Source organism: Scatophagus argus, chromosome 18, assembly GCF_020382885.2.
Source record: "Scatophagus argus isolate fScaArg1 chromosome 18, fScaArg1.pri, whole genome shotgun sequence".
Classification (NCBI taxonomy): Eukaryota; Metazoa; Chordata; class Actinopteri; family Scatophagidae; genus Scatophagus; species Scatophagus argus.
This window is the reverse complement of record NC_058510.1, coordinates 11,363,076-11,387,837: the sequence shown is the minus strand read 5'-3', so window position 1 is coordinate 11,387,837 and position 24,762 is coordinate 11,363,076. Positions and strand designations below refer to the sequence as shown.

Below are 24,762 nucleotides of genomic sequence, written 5' to 3'. Positions count from 1 at the left end.
TCCAAACTGACGGATTGACTGCAGGGCAGGGGTGGGCATAGCAGATTGGGTTACACTTCACTGCATGCACACCTTCAAATTATTCAGGTTATTGTTGCATGTGTCTTATTCTTGTAAAAAATGAGATAATACTGTATCCTACAGTACACAAAATACTTTGTAACATAATGGCTCAAAGGGGAAAATTCAAAGCATCAGATGGAAGAAAACAGACCTATTTATATGACATGAGTTTGTTACTCTTTTGACTGTTCTTGTCTCTGTTTCAAAGTAAAATTATGTGCAAAAGTGTGTAAAACTATCTGCTACAGTCATTCATAAAACATCAGTCACAGATGTTTCAAGCCACTTGAAAACACGCATTGATATACAACCACTTTATCAGATTGAAAAAGAGATCACCTTTGCAAACTAGGCACGTGGCAAATGTAAGTACAATATCCAGTCTCCATTTTGTTTCGTTTTGGGTCTGCTGGAAACAAGGCTGATAAGTTTAGAGCTGAGGGGAACTCATGAGTCTATAACAGCTGTGGAGACATTTCTTACAAGTGGCCTGTATAAGATCACACATTTTCTTTCGGTCCTTGGTCCTGGGAAAATGTTGATTGATGCAGCTTTAACGCCAGCAGAAAAAAAATACACAGTTTCATATAAACACAGAGCTGATAGGTATGTGGTTTGTTTACATAACATGACAGAACTCTTTGTTGCCTTATCTTGGCAGAAATGGGCTTCCATAACCCTGTTTTCTGTTGAAGAAAACCTAAAGCATTTTACCATGTGAAACTATATTTGCATCTGTTTCAAAGCGATGTATTATGTGTCACCTCAGAAAAAAGAAACAAGACCTGCTGAAGCCTCGAGGCGACACAGAAGAAAAACTACTGTCTTTCCTAACCTCAAGTTCCCACAGCATTCCCGTTGCATTTAAACGCACTTTACCTTTCCTGATACTTTGGTTGCACATCTTACAGACAAAATATTCAAATATATTACCAAAGTCTTTTCTTAATTTCATTGTCCAAAGTTAGCATATTATTAATCAATATGAAGTATTACCTTTTCATTCGTGAAATTAAGAAGTCTTTAAATTGCTTACCTGAAGATTTTCAAAACCTGCAGAGTCAGAGTGTGTAGGTTTAAGTGTGTGTGTGTGTGTGTGGAAGAGAGAAAGAGTAGTCCTACAGAGGAGGACTTGTCCTCTTCACCCTGATCACATAATGCACATGTCTCTCCATCACTCTTGTTAGTCACTCATCCATTAGTCAAGTCCAAGCACAACTTGTCCCAGCGTTTTCCTCTCTCGCGGTGCTTCCTCTCCTCTGTGCTCAGCCGCTCTCCCTCACTCCTCTCGTATCCATCTGTTTCTTAGACAAGAGCATGACCTGCAGAGTCAGGTGCCTGAGCGTGTGTGTGAGTGTGTCGAGGTGCGTTCAGGAAATCAGAAATTCCGAAATGCAACCGCATGAACTCTGCCAGCAGGAGACGGTAGACAAAATAACAATACACCCCCACAGAGGAGAGGGAGGGGGAGGGAAGAGAGGTGGGAAATAAAGATAAGCCTATAGGGAAAAAAGTTATTTGAATCTTTCTATCCATCCATCTGTCCATCTATCTATTTATCTGTTTTTCTGTTTTTTTTTTTTATCTCTGTTTTTCTGTCTCCGTATGGCTGGAGGGCAGCAGCTGGTATTACAGGATGCAAGACCAGACAGTTCCTGGACAGAGTATTAGCCTTTATCTGGTGTGTGCATTTGTGTGTGTGTGTGTGTGTGTGTGTGTGTGTGTGTGTGTTTATGTGCAGGTATTGAAGTGTCTATGCATCCACAGACAAGAATGTGAAATGCAGCAAGTTGCAAGAAAAATAAAAGGGCAAAAATTACACAGTGGTCTCAAGCATGAAATGTTGGATTTAGGTTGACAAACTGGTCAAACATCTCTCCCTCTCTCTCTCTCACACACGCACACACTGGTGGCTGGGCTGTGAATATGAGGAATGGCATCTGACGTCAGACGTAAAAATGAATCTAAACAAGACAAGAGCAGCCTCGGGGCAACACAGCTACCTCAGTGTGTCTTTCTTTGTCTGTATTCTGTGTGTGTGTGTGTGTGTGTGTGTGCGTGTGTAGTGAGGAGGCAAGGAAGCATCTAGATAATTAAGTAGTTGACACTGACCACAAGGGGGCAATAAAGACTATAGCAAGTTTTCCAGAGCTCAAATGTCAGCCTTTGTTCATTTTTACTGAGGGATAACAACTCAGTATCAGATCAGTGGAGCAAAGCACGACTGCAGCACATTATTTCTCTTCCTCCGTGACGCAGCACTTTTGGGTGAGTTACTTGTCAGAGTGTGTGTGTGTGTGTGTGTGTGTGTGTGTGTGAAAGAGAGAGAGAGCATGGTTCAGGCTCAACTAATTGAAAATCCCACAGGAAACCTTTTTCCTCTCCTCTCTTCTGTGCACAGGGACACAACAAATTTTGCAGACTGGAAACTCAACACGTCTTTGCAAAAATGGTCTTTTCTACTCCAGAAAGAGCATCTTGGCTGTCTAATGTGACACACACACAGCTATATGGCAGTATGAGTAGGTGGGGAAGTAGCAGTGTTATGCATAAAGGTCACATCTTGAGTACATTAAGTTTCAGTATGTCCTGCTAAAATCTCCCTGATTGAGTCACTCCTACTTGCACACATAATTTACTGTACATCATCAAGATCAAAATGTTAGAAACTTCACATTTGTTTCAACCAGAGAAACCAGGGACAAAATTTAGCTGTTTATTCCATGAAAAGTAAAAAGATTCACAGTGTCACAGTGGACCAACTGTGAAGCTTTGTCTCAAGGGTGAGAGAGAAAAGAAGAAAAAGGATTGTGGAGAAAACTGAAGCGAACAAGGTAAGAAACTGAAAGGCTGAGGTTCAGTGTATATACAACTATACTTCTTTTTTCATAAATTTAGCAATATCTTTAGCCACCTCAACTGTGTGACTCTATGGATGGCAATGTGGGGCAGTCTACCACTTTGGTCCACCAAAGTATCAATATATATATATATATATATATATATATATATATGTATAACTAATGGAGGGATTGTTGTAAAATCTGGTAGACATTCATGTCCCACTGAAGATGAACTGAGGAAACTGATCACATGATTTCAGGTCGAAATGTTGATTCATCCACGTGGGGAAGCTGCAGGACACAGGATGTAGTACATTGCATACTGATGTTTTAAAAAAATGTTTTTTATTTCCAAAATAACAGAACAATATAAGCAAAGGATTACTAACTAAAATGGGCCTTAAAAGAAGTCAACAAAACTAAACTAAACTCAAAATTAAACAAACTGGTCTGCACAAAACAAGACGATTTATCTGAGCACAACAAAGACAAACCCGACTTTCCTGACATATGCTGTCAGGCCAAACCATTTAAACAAACGAGGGATGGAAAAAAACCCACAAAAACCATAAGCTAACATATAACTGTAAGCTTTCAACAGACAGGCAGTTAGTTACTAACTTTGTATTAACCATGACAAAAATAAAAAACAATTACTCTTACGTAAATGTGAAAAATTAACAGCAAAATAGAAAAACAAAAAGGATTCAACTCCAAAACACCCCTTTGTTGTGGCAGGTGTGTGGTATCATCCAACACCCAGGTGTAGACATTTAACAATATTCACTTCATTAGGCTGAATATTGTTGTACAATTAGGGCGGTCATACATGCTCAACATTGTGGTCACCTGCAGAAGCAAAAGAGTTTAGGATTATGAGAGATCAGTAAAGAACATAAAGTATTTTAGTGTTCGTATGAAGTAGGGAGCATAAGAGACAAACTGAATTAAGTAATGAAGTACAACAGTGGGGCAGTGACAAGGACTAAAGAGGGAAGCTGTAATACAAGCTGAAGCATGGCAGCTCTCATGAAACGCCTAAGAAGAAAAAGAAGAATTAGTCTGTAACTCGAAGGAAAAATATGTTAATGCAATTTAGGGATGACAGAATTTAAGTGTAGAGAGCACAAAATTATCTAGATGTGTGAGCTTATTTCAAAGTAAACTAGGCTTTAAAACTTAGACATGCAGTTCAGTACTTTGCAGGTATTTGCCGATAAGCCAAAGACATTCCCATAATCCATAAGAAATTTGTTTTTTGGTGCAAATTAGAATTTGCTAGCATGCTAACACACTTAAAAAAGACTAAAATGTTGCCTTATTCAAGGTATAAGCAACATAAAGGACCATAACGTATACATCAAACCTCAGTTTCTCAGTTCACCTCAACCCTCCAATCAATGTCCTTAATTCCTGACTCTGTGTCTTTGTTTCTCCACAATCTCTTAAAACCCGCACATCAACTGCAGCCCATTATTTCACATCTAACATCAAACTCTACACTGAGCTACTTTACTTACGAACCTAAACAGTGATGCAGAGGAGGCAGACATATAACTGTGTTTGGATTGACAGCACGACTGATTTGTCCATCAGTGATTGAGTGTGGGAGGTGTTGGTGGTTCCTGGCAGTCCTGCTACCTCCTCTGCATTTCTACCCTGAGGACTCAGTTTTTTGTGTAAACCAACGGGTTATCAGTTATGCGAGCTATTAGTTATTATGAGAGCAAGATTTTGATTTTAAAAGACAGAGGAAAGATTGGACTTTTAATCATTTTGATGACTTTATTGGTTGGACTTTTGCATGAAAGACGCACATTTTTTTTTCCCCAGCATCTTCAAGTTGGTAAATTTCCCACAGCTTTACCCTTTGAGTGTGGGTTGTGTTTAGGAAGAACTGTATTCAGCCCTGTAATTGTTTAAGTACCGTCTTTTGCAAAATATGATGCAGTTCATAGTTACCTCCGGCTTAGAGGTCGTGCACCTGATTTCAAGAAAACCCACAGTCAGTGCTTGCGGGTGGGAAGCTGTTGAGGGATCGTGCCCTTGTCTTACTGGCGCCTGCACAGAGCCTGAACAATGCCTTCATTCAAACATCAGAGCGAAGCACGGGTTAACAATAGGAAGCACTCCCACACATGGACCTTCACCCACAGAGATAAATTCAGGAATAAAAATAGGCAACAAGCTCCTTTCACTTCAGGATGGAGAATCGTAGGAGGTTGAGAGAGAACAATACTTTCATTCAAACTGATTTATGGATCAAAAACACAAAAGGAGAAACTCATTCCAGCCCTGATATCAGTTCCTAATGATAGCTCTTATCGTAAGGCTTTTAGCACTGAGTGGTAGGACCTTTACAGTGAATAAAACTTGTAGCTGAATCTACTATTAGATTTCAAAAACATAAAAAAAAACAAAACACTAAAAGACACTATGTTACAGTACGGTACGTTTGAGATGTAACTGGCTTCAGGCTGTGGGGTCTGGTTCAGATCTAAAAAGTGGTTATACTTGGTTGTCTCTGTAAGGACTGGAATGACTCATCCATCCATCCATTTTCTATACCGCTTATCCATCAGGGTCGCAGGGGAGCTGGAGCCTATCCCAGCTGACTACGGGCGAGAGGCGGGGTACACCCAGGAACTGGTGACACTGTGGACACTACTGGAAGAAGGCCATGTTTCCACCTCTAACAAATTTCCATTCATTTTCACTGACTTGGGCTGATAATAACTACAACCATCTGCGTGGATTGTTTTTCAAATTTAAGTGAGGTGGCCCTTTCATTTTTACAGCAAGAGTTGTGGCTTATGAGTAACTGTTCAACATTTTAAAAATAAATTTAAAAAAGTTAATATTTTGTTTGCATTATATAATCCATGACCGCAATATTACAGTGCGTGTCAAAGTAGTTGCCACTGACTATTAGTGTTTGATGTGGAATTAGCTAAATGCATATTACAGACAGACAGACAAACAGACAGGCTATTCTGATAACTGCTAAACCATTTTTTTCACATCTGTCAAAGTAAGTACTAAACGAAAAATATTCTGCATAAAAGCCAAAAAACATATAGGCATGTTTTCTTCATTTAACTTTATTTATCCAGCATTAAAGTAGAAATACTCGAGTTGTACAGATGATTGCCTCATGTCACTGTAGCTGTATTTGTGCAACTTGATATGGCGAACATATAGCAGTAGCCAAACAATGTAATCAAACCTAAAGCAAGTTTTGGAGACGTGAAAAATGTGGCGCTTCCTCTGTGGTAACATTACATCCAAGCCTGACCTCAACTGATCCTCTTCTGATTGGCTGATTGGGAAGGAGCTCATTCACATGCCACACACACTAGCACTGCACTGGAAACCTGTTTAACTCTCTTATTTTCTTCACTAGCCTCATACTTTCACATTCACCTCCAGTGTTCTTCCTATCTTTTCTCAGTGACACTCTCCTTTTCTTCCTCTCTTCACAAGGATCAGCATTCATGTCTGCAAGATGCATAGCGCCTGCTCAGACATCATCCCATGCTCAGACAGTGGTGATCTGGTCAACCACTCGAGTGCTGTCGTTCATTTCAACACACTCCACCTCCTGCCTCTGGTTCTCTCCTTCAGGTCGGTGACCCCGGCCCTTTGAGGGAGGGAGGAAGGTGAGGAGGGTGGGCAGGAACGCAAGTGTGTGCAGGGCCGAGCAGCCTGCCGTGAGGGTGAGGCAGCGAAACAGTGTGCGTGTCAGGTTGGAGCGCACAGAGCCAACAGGCACCAGAGCTGCGCCATAGCAGATGAGCGTCTGTAGAGAGGGAACCCCGTGTCTCTCCAGTGCCACTCTAACCCAGCGAGTCCTGCTATCGCCCCGACCCGAGGCGAAACCGCAGAGGAGAGGGCCGCTGCAGTCTGCTGAGTGCCCCAAGGCTGAGATCAGACACAGCACAGACATGCAGTCCAGCTCTACACCCCACAAGGTCATGAAGCCCAGCACCCCAAACTGGACTGAGAGCAAGGTGAGGCCCAGCCACACGGAGACCAGCGGCTCCACGACGGCCAGCGAGGAAAGACCCAACAGGAAGAGCACCGCCAGCAGTGAATGTCTGAGGGGGGAGCTGACCGCTGCAGCATAGCGGTCCAGGTAGACGAAGGAGGGGTTGAAGATCAGGAAGCGGACGCGTGAGGTCAGTGACAGGCGCCGCAGCGTGTCCAGCAGCACTGACATCTCCTCACGCTTGTTCTCAGTCGTCTTGGCCACCAGGAAGAGTCGTGAAGCCGCCACATCTGGCTCCTCGCCCTGACCACGCTCTGCAAATATGATGTCATCAGCAAAGTGGGCGAACTGCGGCTCGCGGAGGAAAGAGTGGCGGAGAGTGCGAGTGAAGTTTTCCCGTGACTGGCTGGTGGACTGGTTGCGATCTGACAAGTAGTTCAGGTAAGCTTCCAGCCAGCTGATTCGCTGGAAGCCTTTGGCATATTCCAGCAGATCCCGCTGCACAGAGGCATTCCAGTAGGGGGCGCTCTCGTAGATGTAAAATCCAATGACAGGGGAGTACGAGCTGAAGTAACGCTGCTGGGCACGGGCGTATAATACTGTCGCTGTATCCATGGCAACCAGTGCACTGGGGTCTGAACCCTGAGTCACCTGTTGAGAAAACATTTGTGTGCTTATGCTTCTATCAATCAACTTGCAGATTCACATCACAGTACCTGTTTAGCCACCATGACGTGACTGAGCAAACCGAGGAAATCAAATGTTAAAAAATGCCGGAAAATTGTTTTCAAAAATCAACAGCAGTCTGTTTAAATTAAATTAAATTTTATGGGACAAATATGTAGCTAGGAGATTTCTGAATTAGTGAAGAAACTTGTTAGGGAAAGCTCTTATCAGTAAAAGGTCTCATAAATATAGTATGGGTGGGCAATATGATGATTTTATATTGCGATTGATCTCGAAAGTGATCACAGTCTGCTTTTCAATTGAACTGTAGAGATTGTGGTATTTAATGTTTTCTTATGTCTTTCCAAAACATATTGTAAGTAATGCAACATGAATTACAGTTAAGGACATGGCAGATGAGGAGCTTGGGTCAAAATTACATTCAATGCACTTGTTACTTCACAAATAATAAAATTCGATTTTTATACACTATAACTTCTGGATTTGAAAATTAAGTGGTATAGTTAGTTTACATTTATGGATATGAGGATTTATTCTGAAGGATTCATGCTGCTTCAGATTTATTGCCAAGTAGGTTTTCACTTTCAAGAAATTTCTCTTGGTGTTTTGATGCAAATTACTCTAAAAATATGTCCTGTATGTAATATCTGTTTAGTTTTTAAAACAGGTTTGTGCAGGTATATGTAAAAGCTTCATTCATAAAATTGATTAATTAACATTACACAGCCCCATAACTTATGGTCGTATTGGCCTTCTGTTTAATGAAATTGCCGCAGACAAAGATATGATGTCACCGTTCCATTGTGGATAGGAAATAGATATTGAGCAGGGCAACAAAGCAGATACTGTCTAAATGAGGGTGACGGTGTGATTTGCTGGTACTATAACACTACACTCAACGCGCTTAATTTTTATCTCAATTCTGCCTTAACCTGTTTGTGCAACTGATTGTGCTACAACTTTGGGGGATTTTAGCAGATTTGAATGCTTGATGCCAGATGCTAAACATGAAACAGAAGAGCAAGATAAACGCAACATGCATGTGAACAACAAAATGGCAGTTGCCTCACCTGTAGGAAGCCCATCAATCCAAAGGAGATGTAAACCAGATATAACAGAACCACAAACGGCTTGACATAGGTGTTAGTGATCCAGTCTCCATAGCAGTGCCTCACACACCCCAGCAAAAGGTGAGAGTCCTGAGGGTGAGGATCCGTGTTAGCCGTGGAATGTGTGTGTTGGTGTGTGGAGTTAGCCACATGGCCGTGTCCATGCGCTGAAGGGTTGTTCGCCGTATGTGGGTGCGTGTGTGCATGCGTGTGAGTTATATTAGGGTTTGGAGTGTGCGTGTGACTGAGACCGACCCCATGTGGTGGGTTGGTTGTCTGAGCTTCATCCTGGTAGCGAGTGTACATTAGACACCTGTACCAGGCCGGTTTAGAGTCCAGCCGGTCTGGTTTGGGGACTCGCCGGCAAAAGCAGCCATGTCTGTACCCTGTCTCTAAGTATCCAGTGAACACCAGACAGGAACTGTAGAAAGACAACATGTAAACGTAGCTGATGGTGACAGCCAAGGCGGCAGTGCGGCAGAAGAGCCGGACCGCCTCCATGTTGGTGAGTGGCGAGGCGGCCAGGCCCAGGGTCATCAGGTGGAGCATGGTGGAGCCGGAGAAACGCAGCATGACGTCCTCAAAGACGCTCGCCACGCGCTCCTTCACGTGCTGGTCCTCCCGGGTTCGCCTCCATGACGACAGCATCTCAAAGGAGCCAAACAGCCCATGACCTGAAATAGGAATGTAAATTCAAAGAAAATAACAAGTGAATAGTTTGGTTTACGGAGAATGTGCATTATGTGTTTAACTCAGACAAAATAACTTAGTGATGAGTTAACAGATTAAATGACAACATGTAACATAAAAGGGGTTGCTCTTACCATATCGACAGAGAAGTCTGCGCTTCCCTAAAGCACTGGAGAACATTAAAGCTTCTTTCAACTCATTGATTTTAGTTCTTACAGCCCACAAATTTAGTGTTTGGCTTAGTCTGCAAACTAGCTAATTTCCAAACAACCTGTTTCCTTTTTTCCAAGGATTACTTGATTACACCCTGGTGGCTCTCATCAACTTTTCCAGCTGCAGCAGGCAGCTTTATCCAACAAAAAAGCTCTAATAAGCCCACTGAATGTTATGCACCCAGCAACAATACCAGAGAGACATAGTTACTGCTACAGCTAGAGAACATGGTGAAGCATTTAGCAGATTTCGTCTGCCTTTGAACAGTCATCTCTGCATAATGTTACACCTCAGTCCTGTCTGAACTTGAAAGATGTGAAATAATAGATGTAATGCAGCTTGGAAATGCAGTTTTCTCCTAACTTTAACAAGATGAGAAATCAGACCATTGCAGCAGCAGGACATGAGAACAGGCTCCAACTAATGAATATTATATTATATTATATTTTTATATTATATTTAGATTAGTCCTAAAGTTTATAAAGTGGGAAAAAAAACATAATGCTCATCACAATCTCACAAGAGCCCAGTGTAATGTCTTTGAATTGCTTCTTTTGTCTTTCTTTTGATTTAAGACCATCAATTTCACAAGCTGGAGACAGCAAATTTTTTGATATTTTCGCTTGGCAAAAGGAATACAACAATTAACAGATAAGGATAGTTTCTAGCATTTCATTTTCTTTCAACCAACAAATTGATTAATTGTTGCTGGACTACACGAGAATTTAATTTAATCTGTAACTCAATCTAGAAAATAAGTAAACGAGACCAGTGTGAGTGTCCGTGTGAATGGACCGAGTGTTTCACCAGTCCAGCCACAATGCACCATGCACATACATTTTCCTCTTCCGTGGTTGCCATGGCACCCATGAGTCACCAGTGACACCCCCCCCCCTCGCCCCTCCAGTGACCTCACCATGGCGAAACACTTAACACCTTAACAGAGGCACAACGTACCAACACTTCAGGCGTGGGTGCGACTGAGAAAGTCTGTGAATCTGTGATGTGTGTGTGTGAGTGTGTTTGAAAGAGAGGGAATTTGACAGTGAATGGCAGTGAAAGAGGAGGTGGAGAGGTTAATGTTGCAGAAAGAAGATGAGAACACTTACCAAGGATTTTGATATTCACCAGAGTTTGAGAAAGGCTTATGCACACTCACGGACAAACAACATTCAGATACAAATAGCCATAAGTTAAGAACGTGTCCTTCCACCAGAACCACTTCAGTCAACTGATACGATGTAAAATGCATTTCAGGCTCTGAAAACTCTCAGTTGGAACTGACACACACAAAGATGCAGACATGCATACACCAGGGTTTGGTGGGCTTTGTACATTTTCAACACTGATGACTTGCTTTTCTATTTAACAGAGCAATCTTCTCAAATGCACATGTAGTGCATTTTAACAGGATGTAAAGGATGCGCACCTAAAGTACAATTCTGACCAAGCAATACTGGTACATGTTGGTCAAAGCTTTTTGCACTTGATAACAGGGAAACCTGAATCTATAAATATTTTGAGAATGGACACTGTTATGCTCAAGTGAATGCACGGATGACCAAGACAAAATAACATACAAAATAAACCAAAACCTTTACATCCTCAATTTATCCCCCTTTGTACACACATACTCTCCCTATCAAAAACAAATTAATTTTTAGCCTATTTCCCCCATAAACACATCACACTTTTGCCACTGCAAATTATTAAGCTTCAAGTCTGAGAAAACGCACAAAATGTTGGAGGAAAACCACATTATAAAAACATTAAATGTCTACAAAATTTCTCCCTCTGCTTCCCTTTCATGCTTTCTCAGCTGTGTAACCATCCTTCTTTCACTCCTCACACCTCCTCCCACCTTTTTCTGTCTGCCCACTTGAGTCTGAAAAATTCTCCCTGCCTGCCTGCCTTCATTCTAACTTCATTTTCTGCTGAGAGAATCCTTCTCTTGACCCCCATTTGGAGTGATATTTCATCGAGCCCCCTCTCTGTCTCTATTGCCCCGTCTCTTCTGCTCTCTCTAAGGTTATTTTAAGACTAACAACAGCCTTTCCTCCTCCACATTACAGACTAATTATGGTATAGTCTACGTGTGTGTGTGAGTGGTCACATGCAGCACATCCTACAGTATTTAGTATGCGTGCAATCAAGTTAAACCATAGCGCCTTCACACAACTGGCATTCATTTTCACTTTGCTCCACGACAGATCAATTCTTAGTGTAGTTAAACCTGTTTGTGTTTTATTTCTCATTGCTCTCAGTCCTTTTTCTTCATATAATCACAGTACAAATAAAAAAATTACTAATCTAACTTAGTAAATATTAAAATGCTGCTAAAAATTTTATAGACCATGGTCCCCATGCAAGCTGTGGTAGTCACATGTCATGCTAAGCTACTCAAACAAACTCAGTGGCTTCAAGAGTTTAAATGATTTCTTAACTATATATATATATATAGATATATATATAGATAGATAGATAGATAGATAGATAGATAGATATGTTTTTCCCCTCAAATTTATCACTGATGCAAGTCTTCCAGACTTCACCACTGCAGTCTGTATAAGACTTAGTATCTGATTGAATATTTTATTTCCTACAATAAACTGAAAATATTCATTCTCTAGATTTGTGGACTGGCCTAAGGAGGACTTTGGTCATAACGTGATGTCAAGTCTGCCATACATCTATGAATTAAGGTTTATCTTCTGTGTTTCTGCTATTATTTACGTCTGTTAGGTTACACTGACTCGGTTTTGGGTGCCACAGCAATCCCTGGCCTCCTGCCAGATGCCATTGAGTTTCACACAATGAGTCATACAGTAAATTAGGAAAATAGACAGTGCTGCTCTTGAGTCAGTATGTGGCATTGATGGGTACACTGAATGTTAGATGAGAAAAAATTAAATTGGACTTTGGTAAGACATACTGTGACATAGCTCAAGTGCAATACGGTGGCCTTTGACTATTCAACAAGCTCTTAAATTAGCATACCCTTAAAGCTATTCTTTAGAGTAGAAGTCGATTTGAATGTTTTAAAATGTAGAATAGTGTGAAACCTTCTGGTTGGCTGGAAGCTCTGGATTTGTGCCAGACGCCTAACTTAACAGCATTCTTCTCAGAGCTTTTGGATTAAGTTTTTGTCTCCCAGTCACAAAATGTATTGCCAGTACCATCAGACCCCACCCTCCTCAGTAAGTTGAGTTCACGCTTCACCACTTGTCAGTCATTTTGATGATCTGTCTACTTTGAAAACCCATCACAGGTACTGAAAAGGCAGACGGTGAACACATGCAGTCTGTGATATAAAAGCAAATGCAATGTTCACCGCGATTCCCTGCTGCCAAGTGCTAGCTTCACTTTTCTTTGATTTCTTCATGCTTTAACGCACTGCTTTGTGGTGGGTTTTTTTGCTAACAACTATAGGTTTTCAAAAAATGTACATCCAAAAGTATCCTGACATGACAGGCAGGTTCCAGAAGACATGAACAGAATTACAAAATTAGAAAGGCAAACCTTATTATTTGACTTTCAAATGTATTATTTTTAAACCTACCAAGCATGACAAAAGGGATGCCCAGGTATGTAGAGTTGTAAGTGGCACCAGTCAGATTGAGTATTCCGGCAGCGGTGAGTCCTGACAGTGTGATTGACAGCAGAGCCAGCAGTCCCAACCAAGGTTTTGACCTCACACAATCCCTCATGGAGCAGCAGAGGACGGCCAGCACACCACATCCCCCCAAGCTGGCCAACAAGGGGCGACGTGCCAGCACAGAGGAGAACTGGAAGTCTGTCCTCAGAGAAGATGAAGTGGAAGGGTACAGCCCCAGCTTTGGGTGCAGTGCTGCAAACTGCTGTAACTCAGCACAGAAGGCCTTTTCCCATTGGCTGGCCACGCGGTCCATCAGGCCGCCACGGGCTTGGAGGTAGTAGGTGAGCTGCAAAGCCCTGGCTGAACGTACACCTTCTCCTCTGGCTCCTGTCCCTGGACCACGCACTGCCCCGCTGGGACCCCAGCCCTGAACGCCACCCAGCTGGTGGCCGATGTAAGCCTGCCGTCCGTCCGCCAGCTGAGTAATAGGGTACCGCAGGATTGGGACGGATCGGTTAGCAGTGCGGGCTGATTGAATCTCCTCCATGGCACGGATGATGTCATCGATGATGCAGACGTTCTTGTCATCGGGGAGACAGAGGTAGGAGAAGGAGTAGTTGAAGCTGTTGAAGCCTGTGGCCGGCACCGTCACCTGCATCTGGTAGATCCGCCTGTGGAGCTGGGTGGCGAGAAATCACAAAACAGACAAAAAAGAAGTTACTCTACCAGTGGCCAATTTTTCTAGGAGAAAGAGGAAAAACAAATAAAATCATACCACACTAACTAAATGGATGCCTGGCCTCATCAGCCAATAGAGATTACATATGTAATGTAACTGGGCAGGGTCTCAACCAGTCTTGAAGAGTGCTAAATAGAACCGGGTTCCCAACTTGTTTAGTGAACTACTTTAGGAACAGCTAAAATACCACCATCAGAGGACCTAAGGGATCTTGTTGTTTTATAAGGATGTAAAAAAAAAAGTAAAAAGATGTTTTATGATAAAGAGTTTTACAATATGTGAGTTCTAAAGACACAAGGGGTTGGTGCCATGTAGCTTGAACAGGTGTAATGTCCTCTCTTCTCCTAGTGTTTTTTAAAAGTCTGACAATGGAGGTCTAAACTTGACATGACTCCAGTTTGCTATCAATGAAAGCATAAATAAACCATGGCAAAAAAAAAAAAAAAGTTCCATCAAAGTTTTTACAGAGCAGCGCAGCAAAACTCACAGTGTGTGTGGCTCAGTCGCCTACGTTATGTGCTTTGACTTTGTAGCTGTTAGTCTGCGTGAATAAGAGAGAGACAGATAGAAAGAGAGAGAGATGTGGGGGAGTGTGCATGTGTGTGTGTGTGTGTGTGTCCGTGTGTCTTTACTTTACACAGTGAATCTTCCCTCCGTTTTTTTGGCTAGAGGACAATAGTGCCGGCATCCACAGTGCTGGTTACCAAGCAACAGGCTTGATGCCAGTGTGTGCCACAGCGCACATGAGCAGAGCTGTCTTCCAGCTCATAATACTGCAATGACTTCAGAGAGGGAGTGTGTGTGTGTGTGTGTGTGTGTGTGTGTGTGTGTGTGTGTTTAAGAATGTCACCTGGAAATCGCTTAGTTTTGAAAGTTCCTTTCACCATGTTGTTGTGACATTTACCCAAATTCCCCATTTCATTCTTGTCAGTTCTAACTGCTAAAAGATGTTAGCAATTTCCCGTCAGGACCTTAAAATTCCTGATGTAAGTGCCTCAGATCACTACACATTAACTTTTGGGACCCAGTCATTATATTTTTAGTATTAATTGTAGGTTATTTTGATATGTAACTGAATCTATAAGCAGTTAAATTTGTCATAGTTGAAAATATAGTTCTCGCTTACTCATCCAAAAACCGTGGCCTAGGGGTTGGAGAAGCGGCTTGTGATCAGAAGGTCGCTGGCTCCATTCCCCCACCAAATGGGCAGGGAAAATTTGAGTGTGATGGAGTTATTAATGCAAAAAATGCTCCCCCACTCCATTAGTGGGCTCATGTGCCCTTGAGCAAGGCACTTAGCCCCCAATTTGCTCCCTGAGTGCTTGATAGTTGCAGCCCACTGCTCCTGTGTGTGTTTCACTGCATGTAATTTGCTGGGTGTTGCATGTGTGTGTTCAACTAAGGATGGGTCAAATACAGAAGACAAATTCAGTGTGTTTATGTAAAAATATATATACTGTCAATAAAGCGATTCTTCTTCTAAAACATAGAATCAGTTCTTGCCTGGTGACGACTCTTGTTTTCTAAGACCTGAATTTGCATGCTGATATTTAGCAGGTAAAATATTTACCATATTAACTGTCCTACTTTAGAAAAGATAGGTAAGATTGAGTTCTAACTTCTTCAAATCCAAAGAGCATGAGCATCGTGTGACTTGCAAAGCTGCACAGACACACCTCAATCATATTAAGCCATGACATCCATAAAAGAGGAGTTACAGATTTCTTTGCTGACTGAGGCTTAAATAGACCACAAATCAATGCAGCCATTGAGTGTGACTAACAATAGTTACTCTTGTTGCTGGTGTAACTCCAGTCTAGTACTGGCTATCATGCAACAAGTTAATCCCCATTCTCATGGAGGTTGTTCAATGGTATTTTGGGAAACATAGGAACTCACAGACTGATGCACAAGTAGACAGGGTGGCTGGGAGTGTAACATTATGTAACAACACTCTCTTGTATGCACCGAAGTGTGTCTTGCAGCCTGTTCCCAGAAGATGATGCACAGCTCTAAACTCTGCTTTCTCTGTTGCAGTCTGCTACGGACTGAGTTCTGGGTATGTGTAAAGTGGGTCACAATAACTATATATGACAAACACACATAAACACAGCTTACAAGCTCTGATTACAGCTGCATAACTTCATGAAATCATTTGGCTAATTGCCCCAAGGGTGTCAATTTAATCCTCATAAATCCATTTAGGAATACCAGGGCAGATACAGAGGCCTCCAAGCTCCAGCTAACTGCACTTTGTAATTAAAATGCTCTGGTTCATAAATATAAAGGTTGCCAGGGTTATATCTCCAATGGGGCTGCATTGTTCTGCTTAATGGCTATCAATCACTGAGAATGATGAGGAAGACAGCTTGCATATGTGCTCTGGCCTGCAGACACTGACCTTTACTTCTGTGTGTGCTTTCAATTGATTTGTTTTTTTGTTTTTTTTTAAGTTGGAGTCTGCAAATGCATTGCAGCCTCAATTTTGTGGGGAGGTATTCTGTGATTGAAAAGGAACAGAAGCTAATATGTCAAGTCAATCAAAATTGTATTTGATTGTATTGGGATTCACACTTAGCACACAAATAGCCCAGGGCATGTAAACTACACATTTAACCCAAGGTTCATGAATATATCACGAAGTCCAAAACATAGATGTAAGAACCTACTTTGTAAATATAGTAATGTGTTTAGAGTGTCTGTGTGCGCGTGGCGTGCGCCTGCATAGACCGACCTTTAGTATGGTGTCCAGATGAACCTGGTCCAGCACGCTCCCCTTGCGGGTGGTGACGATCACGCGCCCGTAGCGACTAGGCGTTTGCAGGTCGGAGTAGAGCGCGTGCTTGGAGCGGTTCACGGGGAACAAGCTCTCCACCAGGTTGCCCTCTATCTTGGCCAGGCTGTGCTTGGGCGCGAGCAGGCTCTCCACGTCCTCCTCCACACGGTAGCGGCTGAAGCTGGCCCCTAGCAGGATGGAGAGAAGCACGGGCGCCGAGGCGAAGAACACCGGGTGGCTCGCCACGAACCGGCCCAGCGCGTGGAAGGAGGTCCTCAGGCCCGCGTGCAACACCTGGCGCAGCATCCTAGCGCGCGGCCGCGGCTCGAGCCTCTCCCATCGACCGGAAAGCCCCGGAGCACTGCCGAGCATCAGGGGCTGCCTGACGCATCGGTGGGCTCCGTCGCTCTCAGTCTGGTGGAAGAGAGGTGACGCCGGGTGGGGGCAGGATTTGTCCCCCGAGCAGGAGGTCACCAGCCGGCGACAATCCAACCTTCCTCCGGTCACAGATGCGCCGCTTTCTCAGGGGTTCGCTCATCCGCTGGAATAGCGCAAAAGACAGAAAGCTGCTAAATGAGCCAGCACTTCTCTGCTCTGCGGTTAGAAAGCATATTGATAACAGCCTACTTTACATACAGTAGTCACTACCCTGCTGCGTCCAGTGCCTTGTGCGAGCTGCACGGCTCTGTGCGCACCAAAAAAAATCACACAGCCAAAGTGGTCTCCTGATTAGACTTGTAAAGCTCTCTGTAAAACTGACCAGTGATTTGAGTAGTTCCGTTTGTGCACTCGGACAGGTTGCAGAGAACACACGCTGTAGTTGCCCTAAACTGAAGTCAGGCTGTACATACCTAAACAGAGAAACGGGGGACAGACCCGGTGATGACGGAGACCATCTAAGACGCATTCAGACCAAGATGTTATCCTGCCGACTGTCCGTGCGTCCAGCTCCACCCTACATCACCGAGTCTCCACACAACCTGATGGGTGGTCGTGGTGGGTGGGTCGGGAGGGAAGTTGCAGGCTCGGGGACGCGGTGAGCACGCACCGGGGATGCCGGTAGAGCTGTTTGTCAGATCAGCTGGGTAATCTGGGTTTCCTCTGCGGCAGAAGGCTTTCTGTCACCCGTCCTCTCCTCCTCCTCTCCTCATCGCCCCGGTGGTTTGACGGAGTCCCTGTTCATCTGCCGCTGGGCTGCTTTCACAGCAGCGACTGCTCTCATCGTTAGGAAGGCACGTCACTAATTACCGGCTTTCAAACCTGGGACTCTCTCTCTCTCTCTCTCTCTCTGCCATTTTCTCTCTTTTGCGCCGCCCTCACGACCCCGCCTCTCACCGTTCCGCGCCGCTACATTGCAGAGAAACAAACACAAGTGAGTCCATGCCGGGTGAGTGGCAGCGTGTGTGTGGGTGACAGAGAGAGAATTTCTGAAATTTAACATATTTTAAGTGCAGCCAGTATGAGTGAAATAAATGCTTAACGTGTTAATCTTTATGATATTTCAATATAATATGCACAGATAATGTTTCTCTTTAAATACTATTGTTGCTTTATATTCCTTACTGTGTAGGGTTGTTGTGTTTGCAGCCTATAGTATGGCTTTTAAAGATACTATGAAGTTATTATTAATTAAAGCTTATTGGAGTGTACACATGAAAACCTGTTGGCAGAAGCCTCGTGATAACATCCTGTCCTGGAGGATCAGATCCGTGCATTGTTTAATTTCTTCTTCATATAATTGCACTTAACAATAAGTGTCCTCATCCTTGTTGCAGATGCATGAAGCATCTCTCAGTGTTGTGTAGCATGTTGCCATAGAAACCAGACTTTCTTTTTTACAAGCCCTGGTTCCCATGGCAATAGTGATGCCACCCATCCCCCCCCCCCCCAAAAAAAACACACGCACGCACACATACACACACACACACACACAGCAACACACACCTGCTGACTCCCAATCTGCTTATGGTGTGGAGGTGTTTGACAGAGAGAGAGAAAGAGATGGAGACAGAGAGAGAGAGAGAGAGAGAGAGCAGGGAGTGGAGGATATAATGAATGCAGACAGACCAAGATCACACTCTGCCTGTCTGTCTGTCTGTCTGTCTTTGCATTAAGACCCATGAAATCAAATAGCCAAACAGCCTTTAGTCTGTCTGCGTGGGACCAACGAATGGTTCCTTCCTCTCTGCAGATTTCAGAAATTTTAGTTTTAGTTAAATACAGGGGAAAAAAACTTTCTCTTCAGTCCCTCTGTATGATGCTCATATAGAAAGTGTTGTAACTATTAAACTGGCTTACATGGTTCTCTCACATGATAAAAGTTATTGTGCATGGTAATACAAGTCAAAATAATTCATTTATTCAATAAAGATAATTTCATTATCATGCCGAGCAGCAAGATGGCGGGTTGTCTTTTCTCTTCCAGGACTGCAGATAAATTTTGAACTTCTGGTAATAATATACCCAATGAGATGTTGGCAAATATATCGACAAATTTGCAAAAATAAACTGAAACAAAACCAAAATCTTGCAAAGAAAATTCCTGAGAGCATGTGCTGCAGGAGAATCATGAAAAATTACATGTTACATTGACGGGAAACTGTCAAGAGATTTCACTTACCACTTTCACATTCAATCGAAGCAAAAGACATCACAAAGAATGGAAAGTAATGCTCACTGCAACTACTGCCTGGAAGACTTGACCCACCACTGCTTAGTCAAGGTAGGAACGCAACTGTAAATCGGTAAATCAAAACGGTAAATCAGTGAAACAGATAAAAACTAACAAAAAACCCCAAACAAACCACAAAAAACATCTGCATGCATGTGCTTGTGCATGTTATAATCCATTATTCAGTTCAGCCTCAATTAGCCTTTAATCCCCATTACCAGTCCAGTGAGAGTCGAGCGGTGAAGGAATGAATGAGTAAGTGTCTCCCTGGGGAGGAAGGAAGAGCAGAATAGTAAATGAAAGACTGCAGAGATATAGGGGGCTCGGGGCAGTTTCTGATAACAAAAGTACTAATTAGTGTCGCTAAAGGATTTATAGAAATCAGAATAGTGTGTGTGGGATAGAGAGAAGAAGGTGGAGAGAATTAATGGAGCCATTGGAAAGCGTGCCAGACTATTTTCTGCACATACGGAGTGGAAGGAGGAGGATAAAAAAAACCAAAAAAACAGGAGAAATCCTCCAGGGTTTTAAAACTGTCGACAACAGATACACTTACACACACGCCCGGGCGTAGAAGATGGACAGATGAGAGGAATGGTATAAAAAAAGGGGAAGCACCTCTTGTGATTTTAACTTTTGGCGTGCAATCCTTATTTGTGCTCCGCTGGGTTCCACATTTCATTTGCTCCCATGTTTGTCCATCTGGATGACAAATTCCCTCTGTAATTAAATAGAGCTATATGGACCTGCTGTTATTCAGATATTCATGAATAAGGCTTCTCTTTTTTTTTTTTAGCTCTCGTACTCCTCTGAACCCATCCACCCTCCTTGTCTTCCACCCCTCCCATCCCCCAATCCATCTGTTTTGGTGGAGGCCATCCATTAATAAAGACTCTGTCCCTTCATTCCTTTTTCTCCTCCTTCTGTATTATTTATTTACCCATCTATCCACAGTTATGGTGAGCGGATATGGTTGCTGGGATGCAGCAGAGCCACCTTCTTCTGGAGTGAAAACTGAGAAAACACTTGAAAACTTTTTTTCACCCAAACCAGTTATCCCACAAATTCTTTTCCAGATATGAAAATCTTAGTTTCTAACTGAATATGCCTGAAAATAAACATAAAGTTGAATGTATTCTGAAAACGTACGAGTGTACCACTCAAAAAGGCAGTTTGTCTAATTTTAATAAAGCAAATTTTCAGCACTATGCTGTTACAGTTCAAATGATTGGAGGATTTTTTTTTCCATTCTACATGAGAGGAGTCATAATGTGATGGATATAATTAATTATTCACATTAAAAACTTCTGCTCATATTTGTGTGAATGCCAGAGATAATTTTTTATGGCTTTATATTCACACACACACCACAAAATGCAAATTTTGTAAACATTAATTGATGTAGATTATTACATTACCATTAATGAAATTAGTATTATTAGTAGTATTCTCTTTATCATTAAGAATTCTTAAATATCAAATCAATTAGTCTAACTGCAGGAGGAAAACTCTCCATTTTGTAAGATCATATTCAAAGGGTAACTTCCTGGATCCTGTTCTCATTGGTCCAGTACTGAATAAGACCACTGCAGCCAGAAGCTGTGAATTTGGGCTGCAGGATAATTCCTTTGTGGAATTGCACACCTACACTGGGGATAGTCGACCAACACAGCAATCTTGTAAGATAGAAACTCAACACAATGTGCTGAAAGATGCTAAAATGCTTTGCAGAGCTGAGGGGAACTGAAGAGTTTGGTATTTAATCTCAGTGAGTTTTTACCACAAAGATATAACTCAGAACTTTTAAGGGAAACAACAACAAAACCAAGGAAAAAAATGATCTGGATTAGGTTTTGTCAGGAATTACACTCACCAAACTGAAAGCTTTGGCTGAAGACCAGAAGTTGTTGGTCTGATTTGCATTTGGAGTTGAAGGAATGAATTAATCATCATCACCTTTTTTTCCATCATAAAGCTGCAGCCTCTGTACATTTTTGCAAATTACTTTGCAAAAAATAAAATTCAGAATCATGCAAAATTTGAGCATCCTCTATTCCATAGTTTCAAACCTCTGGATCTCCTTCTATGATATCCACTTATCTGTCTTTATGTTTTCCTCTGCTATTTCTGTCTATCAAGTCTCTGCATCCTCTTGGTGGTCAGCAGCATTCATAATTTCTAAATGTCATTTGGACATTAGCTCATGAGGCCAGGAAGGACGCTGTGAGTGTGTGTGTGTGTGTGTGTGTGTGTGTGTGGCGGCGGGGCTGGTGGTGATGGAAGAGGGAGGTCATTGGGAGGGGCATGAAATGAGAAATACAGTAAAGTCATCTTCATAGCCTCTTTGAGATTTGATTACAGTTGCAGGCCAGAAACAGAGAAGATAGATACAGACGGATGCAGATAAAATTGCTCATCCTGCTTCTCTGCACAAATGCAAGAGAAGGAGACAGACGATAATGAGTGAGGCAGCTGAATGCCAAGAGCTTGTTAAAGAAAACTGGGAGAGGCCCCAATGACTTCAGCCGTGCCCGAGGAAAACCCGATTTACTAAAAGGTGTGATATCTGAGAAGAGGCATTCTCACCTCCCAGAAAGCTTAATTTAATCTCTGTGATTACTGGACCCATCTGTAATCTGCACTGCACCTCAGAATGGCCCTGAAGGTATGTTTTCCCTGCCCTCTATTGGACAGAAACAGAACTGTATGTGTCCAACCCAGCAGAAAGGGACTGGCTTGTGAGTATGTGTTGTATTGTGTGTGTGTGTGTGTGTGGGTGTGTATTTAATGATTCAGTGAATTGATGTGTTCCTGGGGATCATTCACCTCTGTCATCACCTGGAGAACTTGGAGGACACAAAAGACAAGATGTTTTCTGCTCTGGCATCAAGCCAAGTCGGAGCCTCTGACAGCAGAAATAGCTGCTGCTTTTGATGTTGTTGCAAACTGACATCCACTTGCTAGCCACTCGCTGCTTGGTTTGACTAATCTGCAGGGCTTATATAATGGAGGGATTGGGCTGTGTGACAAAATACATGTTTTCTAAATTCAACTGAAAAATTGTTTTAGGCTAATGTAGTGAATCTTGATGAATTACTACCTTGATTCCAAAGAGTTGGGATGCTGTATAAAAGTGAAATAACATTTCCAAACGTTTACCAAAAACTCTTTTAAAAAGTGTTCCCAAGCCCATGTATGTTCCATCCTCGCTTGCAAACAACTGAGCCTTTTGAGGATTCCCCTTTCATACTCAGCTCTCGATACTATCACTTGTTACCAGCAAACCTGTTCACCTGTGGAAGGTTCCAAACAGTCCTTGTACTATTTTCAGTATGTCCAAAAGGCTTAGCAATTCATCACATCTTGGTTTAATTATGTTTGATCCAGCAGCTCATCTTTAATGGAATTGAGGTTGTAAGTTACTTAACCACACTGTTGCAAAAATCCATTTGCAACATCACTTTCAACAGCCAGATACAAAGATATACAAAGGTATCAGTACAGGGCGGCAAAATCTGTACAACTCTCCCTCATCTCATACTGTTCAGTATATTGTCATGATGCCTGACCACAGATGGAAGCAATTGGCTCCCATAGGTTTGCATTGTTATTAAGCTTGGCTAGTTCAGTTTGACAAAGACAGGAGGTCCACACAGCAAGTTATGGAAATTTATTAAGGATAACTCCATTTAAACAAACTATTAAGGCAGCAACCTAAGTGAGGTGGTGGATGTGTGGGAAATGCTAACCTAAACTACCTGTGACATGAACTAAACACAAACAGAACAAAAATAAGCTGAGAAAGAGAGACCACTCAGCTTATATTGGCTCCAAACAGGTGAGGCCATTTATCCAATGAGGTGGGAGGGGCCAGACAATCAGGAAGAACCTGACTGTGGAAGACGCAGACCAAACGTGCTATCGCCCCGCTCAGGGCTGTCACTTTGTTTTGGGCAGAGTGTTTATGTACACTCAAGTGAAGGGCGAGTCAGTGGTAAAAATGTTGACACTTTATAAGAAAAGAGTGGGATTTTTGTGAAGCAAAAATTCAAATGTGGTGAAAACATGCCCATGAAATAATAATAAAGCCCAGCTCTCAGTCATTAGACCTTCATCGGGGCGAGCATCTGACAAAAGGTCAGTCCCAAATCTACGAATGACATCATAGAGATAAAAATAAAAAACTGGAGGTAGAAATTTATCTAAACTATCTGACCTGGTTGCCACACACTGCAGCCATCACTTTTTATTTAGTGATTGTTGGGGTCTGGCTTTGCCCCTCTGGTACTACATTTACTAATGTGTGCAGTTTGGTGTCTTTTTCTTTTTTTTAACAGGGACTGGGCTCTGGAAACAAATCAGCGGTTTAATCACCTTTGCTGTCATTTTTACACTGGCCACAAAAACAGATTTATCACAATTCAATGAAGTAATGGCATTAAGTCAGTAAGGAGGTTCAATATTAAATGCTCTATCAGATCTTTGAGGTAGCTGCAGGGACTGAGCCTCATGTTAGTCTGTGGTTAGCAGGACTGAGTGCAAGGGCTTTGATCATCTGACGTATACATGTCGGAAAATCACAGTCTCTTCCTCCATTTTGGGCTCTGTGCAGCTCCATCAGCACTGTCAAGACGGTTTGCTCTAGACCAGCTTTCATAGTAGCTGAAGTCTATGTTTGTTATGCTATTTATACCTGTACATAAATATATATATTTAAAGGTTTATCCAGTGTTTTCAGGTTTTGAAAATTATTTTTACCACATAATTCTCTCTCTCAATGCCTTAAAACTGGACAAACAGGTGGCAGTATGCAACTTTGTTATAGTTTTTCCTGTAGGACTGTATGTTTTGTTTTCTGATTAATTATTTATTTTATTGTACTATTTCATTTGATTAAAAATATGTGTTTACTTTTTTGCTGTTTGGATTATTTTATTGTATGTATTTTTACAAATGCAGTGCCTATAACTGATGTTGGAAAGTTGAACTTAAAATATTTGCACCAATCTTTGATTGCATTTTGAGGGAGAGTAATAAAGTGAATAACAGTTGTTTCATCTGTTTTTTGTACACATTTACACATCAGTGGTCGAATTTGCCGTCGATAATGTGTCTCAGAGTGTAAGAATGGCTGCCAGGGGTCTGATCCATGATGTTGGTTACACATCTAGTAAAACAAGACCTTGTCTCATTATCACTTACTCTCCCTTTGTCTCCAGATCACACACCCACACACACACACACGCACACACACAGAGAGAGTAACACAACATGATTATACACTGACACTGGTCTGTTTTTCTAATTGGTGTGTATTGATGAGACTGCCGCTGGTGTTGCCACAGATACAAGTCATTAATGTTACCCCCTGCCTGACAATGTAAGAGA

At 42.3% G+C, this 24,762-nt stretch overlaps 1 protein-coding gene and 1 long non-coding RNA gene across 2 annotated transcripts; both read right to left on the bottom strand.

Moving 5' to 3' along the window:
- Positions 1–3,236: 3,236 nt before the first annotated feature.
- LOC124049890 lies at positions 3,237–5,232 on the bottom strand. Its single transcript, XR_006841495.1, has 3 exons — positions 4,431–5,232; positions 3,850–3,944; positions 3,237–3,755 (listed from the first exon to the last, which is right to left on the bottom strand). It is a non-coding gene; the product is annotated as an uncharacterized LOC124049890 (long non-coding RNA).
- Positions 5,233–6,381: 1,149 nt separating this feature from the next.
- Positions 6,382–18,095, bottom strand: ptchd1 (patched domain containing 1). The gene is made up of 5 exons (XM_046371993.1): positions 17,555–18,095; positions 16,662–17,244; positions 13,153–13,867; positions 8,652–9,364; positions 6,382–7,545 (listed from the first exon to the last, which is right to left on the bottom strand). Exons 2-5 carry the CDS (start codon positions 17,073–17,075, stop codon positions 6,445–6,447), a joined length of 2,943 nt encoding a protein of 980 aa, XP_046227949.1. The 5' UTR covers positions 17,076–17,244; positions 17,555–18,095; the 3' UTR covers positions 6,382–6,444.
- Positions 18,096–24,762: the final 6,667 nt, after the last annotated feature.